General features: G+C 47.0%; 1 protein-coding gene across 1 annotated transcript in view; it reads left to right on the forward strand.

Moving 5' to 3' along the window:
• MXI1 (MAX interactor 1, dimerization protein) overlaps window positions 1–5,616 on the forward strand; it is a gene marked incomplete at its 5' end in the record, with an annotated part of 49,055 nt that overhangs the window by 41,895 nt on the left and 1,544 nt on the right. Inside the window, 3 exons of the mRNA XM_010177946.1 lie at window positions 2,747–2,861; window positions 4,053–4,224; window positions 5,255–5,616. The exon at window positions 5,255–5,616 is cut by the window's right edge and continues 1,544 nt beyond it. Of these exons, the coding sequence (XP_010176248.1) occupies window positions 2,747–2,861; window positions 4,053–4,224; window positions 5,255–5,418 (451 nt within the window). The remainder of the gene's footprint in view (window positions 1–2,746; window positions 2,862–4,052; window positions 4,225–5,254) is intronic.

Consider the following 5,616-nt stretch of genomic DNA (forward strand, 5'->3'; position numbering starts at 1 on the left):
GCCAACAGAGCTGCTGGCAGGAGTGACATCTCTGAAAACCACCTGCATGAGCCTGGGACAGTCCTAGGGCCTTGGAGAGCCAATGTGGGGATCCAGAACTGGGGGAATGTCCCTTCTGGGGAAGTGGCTCTCTGACAGCTCTTCCAGTGTCCTCGTGAGGACAGACCCTCTCCCTGCTTTGTCCTCTCCCTGCCCTTGTTGGGGCCTGCAGAATGCAGAAACCTTCTTTGATCCACCGTGGTCCTGGGGCACAACGGGAAGTGTTTCAGTGTCCAGGGTTTTATTACAGGGCTGGATCTTTGCATAGAGCTTTCGGGTGCTTAACACAGTTGATCTCCTTGAGTCTGCACACAACCTAGCTTTTGACGTGGCAGATCAGTGCCATCCTTTTAACTGCTGTCTCAGCACCCCAGCCAGTGCTCCTGCCCGAAGCCAACGGCTGGTTCCTTGTGCAGCACCTTCCCTGGTTACTGGTAAAACCTCCAGTGCTGAGACTTGTCCCAAAGCTCAGGCTGTAGATGTGTTGTCCATTTCTCTCTGCATTCAGGAGTGGACTGTGATACGTTTGAGACTGGTTAGATATTGATTCCCCAAAGTTTTTGTTTTCTGTTGCACAAATAATTCAATTTTCACCATGGGCGGGGAGCTGCCCTTGCCCAGCAGGGCAGGGGGAATGTGCTGTCCCTACCCATAGCAGGTGCTGTGTAGCAAGTCCCCTGCTAGGTGGAACTGGCCCTGCTCCCCAGCCCCAGATCTGGGCACACATCCTTAGCTCTACTTGAGGTGCATTTTTAACCTGGGTTGATCCCGTAGGTGAAGTGTATGGCTGGTGCTCGTCCTCGTGCTGTGAAGAGACACGTGCTGCTCTGTGCTGCAGGCTGATGGCTGTGCTCTGACAGCTCTGACTCGGTGACTTGCCTCTGTGGCCGCTCAGAAAATGTGTGGCATAGCCAAAAATGAGTTCAAAACACAGAATGTCTTTAACCACGAGATCCTCCTCCTCTCCCTTTCTCTAGCTGCAAAAAGTCAGTGTCCAGTCTCCCATGGGATGACATGAACTATAGTGTCTGTGTGAACTGGCAATGCTTTTTCATTGCTGGCCCTACAGGTGGTCCTGGGACGTTGGGCAAACACCTGGAGTGGGTGCACACAACTCCTGTTGATTAAGCTCTATGTTGAAAATGGGCTTTCAGGTAGAAAAAATCCCCCTGTGTCAGCCCTATGGGTTTAATGTCAGTGGGGTTTGCCCTGGAGCAAGCTGGGAAGTAAAAAGTGAGATGGATGTGATTACTGTTTTTTCAGTTTGATTTTTGGATTGTGATTTCCCTTTTCCCACCCCTACAGTTGTTAATATTTAATAAAAAACACGTGTTTTTCAAGGCCCTTGCTGGTCATACGCAGCCCTGAGACTGTTCTTGAGACAGGATGATGGACCCTTTGTGAAGAGATTTATAATAGAAACAGTGAGGAGCTCACAGCTACAGCGCCGCTCGTGAGCACTTCCCTGCACTGACAGTTCATCAGCAAAACCCCTGACCCTTCCACCCTTAATCATCCTTGCTTGTCACTGACATAATTGCCTGATTACAGACTCCTCTTCCCAACCCCTTTCAAACTGGGTGCAATAGTGGATTTGAAAAACAAATGCAAATGAACTATCCATGCTCTTTTTTTTTTTTCCTTTTCATGTTTTTTCCTTCCCCTGCATTGAGATGGATCAGGCTCAGATTCAGTTTCTTTGTGCCTGGCCAGGGGCTGGGATAGGTTTTCAGCACTGTTTTGCACCGGTGTTTCTTGCGTGTGAATGGTGGAGCTGATGTCATTGTGTTATTGATTGGGATGACAAGTTTGGACATAAATCATTAATGTCTGGGAAAGAGAGAGGGAGGGGAAAAAAAAGGCAACCCACACTTGATAGTTTTCCATAAATCTGCTGTTCATTCCTGTGTTTGTGATACAGAGGAGACAGCGGGAACAGTTTTCCTGTGCAGCCTGAGGAAGATGTGCTTTGCCACTGCTGCCTAAACCATTTTTCCCAGTACATGTTTCCATATTCTGCTGAAGATGCCTCATATCAGCAACACTGTCGTGCTCGAGCCTGTCCTTGTAGACGTGAGCCAAGGTCAGAAGACTGCCCAGGGGAAGGTCTTGGGTTCTCTTGTTCCCACAGACCTTGCACCACCAGCAGCATTTCAGACCTGGGCCCAGGAAGGAGTAAGAGCACAGTTCTTGGGAACTACCCTACCTCTCTCTCCTTCAGCTGCCAGCAGGATTGGTTTCCATCTTCTTAATTTTGTGCAAAAAGACAGATCAGTTGATAGCAAATGTCCCTGAGCCAGCCATGCACAAGTGTGCAGGGAGTAGCAGTCACTCGAAACTGCTTTCACAGAAAGTTCTCAGCTCAGCAAATAGCTAAGCAAGAGAGAGGAAACCCATGAGATACTTGTACCATTGCCTGTGCGCCTTGCCCCTGCACCAAGTTCATCCAGATGAGTCAGAGCATCTGTTCAGACAGCAAGAAAATAAACAGTGTCTGTCAGAGGCTTGCAATAACGCCAGTATTGGTAAGCAGCTGATGTTTGCAGTGTGAACAGCTTAGTGGCAGTCTGTCCTGGTACCTGTGGGCAATCTTGTGATATGTGAAAAGAGGGAAACATGAAAACTGCCTTGTAGGAGGGAAATAGAGAAGGAGATGACATTCCCTTTCTGAAAGCATAGCTCTGATCCTCCTCTTCTCCTCTTGCAGCCGAGCTCACCTCCGCCTGTGTCTAGAACGCTTAAAAGTTCTGATACCGCTCGGACCAGACTGCACCCGGCACACAACGCTTGGGCTGCTCAACAAAGCCAAAGCACATATCAAGGTAAGAGCTGCCTTTCCCACTGCTCCCAGTCTGGGCTGTTGGAAGCACAATTCAGTCACTTGCTCTTGCTGCCTAGAGGTAACTCTAAAGGAGGAGACTGACACTTTTTTCTTTCTTTTCTTTTCTTTTTTTTTTTAAAAAAAGGCAAGCAAGCCTTGCCCCCTTGGTTAATCATTTATCATTGCTACGAGCCACATTGTTAGAAGAGTCCATAATGAACTCCATTAACTACAGAAATGATTGATTTGGAGAGCAGGGGTCTTGTTCTGTATTGTGATTGTTCGTTGACAGCTGCATCTCTTTAAAGATGCAGTTGAATGACTACATTTTGATGGGAAATGAAGCTTTTTTGCTGATGTGCTAGTGAGTTTCCACTGCCGAAGCATTAGCACGAACCACAAGAGTGTGAGACGGTGTTGGCTTGTTGAGGTTTCATGTGTGAACCTGCCAGCTAGCCCAGCACTCTTGTATGTTCACTTTTGGCTAAGAGAAGCACGAAAAGAAAATGCAACGTTGTCAGTATCTGGAAGAGGCTGAAATACTTTGTCACAGGTCAGGATGGTGGGAGGGAGGATGGGTGGTGAAGGAGAAAAAGCACAGCCGAAGGGACAGAGTTAGCCTGAAATGACTCTTCCTTATGCAATGTGCTTGTCGTAGGAAACAAAGAACAGTGCCCTGGTAGATTTCCCAGCTGTGATCAAAGAAATCTCTAGTAGGTTATGTAAATCACTTACTGAATAGAAAACTGTTTCTGAGAAATCCTACTAAACCATGCAGCAAGGAACCCAGAACTCCCAGGTCACGTTTTGTTAACAGTGGGTGGTAACAAACCCCAAATTGGTTTGGTTAAGGGAATTGAGGCCCCTTCGTGGACAGGTTTGGTAACGCAAGTGGCTGAACCCATGTGGAATGACCCACAGGCTGCTACAGTTCAAATGGTTTCCCCTGGAGAGACTCTGTCCTCAGAGACTTCTTATGCTACTGATTTATCTGTACTTGGGAGATGGAAAGGGTGTGAGGAGATGGCATTGGTTTTGGAGACTGCAAGGTAGCTTTGTTGAGGGCTCTATTGCAGCTTAAATCCTTCTGGGACCCGGGAAGGTCTAAGCAAAGCAGGTGGCTGGGCAGTTGTGGTGGGAGGGAAGGGGAAAAGGATGAAACTAATTACTGCGTCATATTTGATCACGTCAGAAACTTGAAGAGGCTGAGAGGAGAAGCCAACACCAGCTTGAGAACCTGGAACGAGAACAAAGATTCCTAAAGAGAAGACTGGAACAACTACAGGGTCCTCAGGAGATAGAGCGAATACGAATGGACAGCATTGGATCTACCATTTCCTCGGATCGCTCGGACTCAGAGCGAGGTAGGTGTCACTGAGCTAGCACTGAATCCCCAGGATTCTGAGAAGCAAGGGCATGAGATTCATCCATTTCTTGTCTCTGAGCTACCCCCTTCTTATGGCCTTTGGTGTTTAGGCTACTGATTTTGCTCACACATGTCTATACACACAGACCCACATATGTATATGAAGAGTTTAGTGTTTTGCATGAGTTCTAATTAAGTCTGGAAGAAGTGTTGTTATTGTCAACTTGAGCTGATTTCTGTGGCATTTGAAGTGACCTGTTTCTCTGAAAAACTCTCTAAAATACCAAGTGTTAGGAAAAATAATGTGATCACAAGATTGTAGCTAAATACTTGATGGTAAAGTTGGGATATCCACTGTGCTCTTTGGTTTGCTGAATCAGAAACACGACGAGGAAAATCTAAGAACAGATGTTACAAAGCAGCATCCAGCTTCTTGTTCTGTATTTGGGCCATGGTTTAACCAAGATACCTGGTTAACTAGATCTCTGCTTTCTAAGGTTTGGGGTTTTTTTAATAAGATTTATGTTCTAAAGTCCACTGAGGATCTCTGAGGGTAACCCAGATCCCCATGGTAATGCTTGTAATGCCCTGTTTGAGTGGTCCTGGCTTTGGCAACGTAGTATCAAGCAAATAGTATGTTTCAGGGTAACTGCTCTGTTTTCTCTGTTGCCCTCTGTTTTATCTGTTTCTTTTCATTTCTAATACTGGGGGTAGTAGAGCTCCAAAGAAAGAGGTAGTGGAACAAGTTCAGTGGGTGGGGTGGCCCACCTATGCTGATAGTGTGGCCTGCATGCTGGAGGAGTCAAACCCCTTTGCCAAGTCCCTAAGAAAGACTCCAAGCTGGTATCTCTAGTCTTGTTAGAAATCATGTCCCCATCCCATCCCATTCCAGGGAGAACACTGAAAGTCTTCCTGCTGGACTGCTGCTTCATCCCTGGCTGGGGGAGTCCCAGCAGCTCTCTGGCTGGAAGGGAGCAGTTGGGTCTGTGGTGCTAACCTGTCTGTGTTTCTCTTGTTTTCCTTTTTAGAAGAGATTGAAGTGGACGTTGAAAGCACAGAGTTCTCCCATGGAGAAGTGGACAATATCAGCACAACCAGCATCAGTGACATTGATGATCACAGCAGCTTGCAGAGTATTGGGAGTGACGAGGGTTACTCCAGCGCCAGTGTCAAGCTCTCGTTTGCTTCCTAGAACCAAGTGAGACAACAGTGCAGGGCGAATGATTTCACTGGGGTGATCAAACTGGGTCCTAGATGCAGTATCCTCTTTCAGAAGTGACATATTGATAGCTAGTCCTGGAGAGACATGTATATAAAGCCTTTTGGGTAAAGGAAGCCTCCACAGAATCCCACATGTGTTCATTTGGTCATGTTACCAATCCCAATTCCT

Source organism: Antrostomus carolinensis, unplaced genomic scaffold, assembly GCF_000700745.2.
Source record: "Antrostomus carolinensis isolate BGI_N321 unplaced genomic scaffold, ASM70074v2 scaffold25701, whole genome shotgun sequence".
NCBI classification, from domain to species: Eukaryota; Metazoa; Chordata; class Aves; order Caprimulgiformes; family Caprimulgidae; genus Antrostomus; species Antrostomus carolinensis.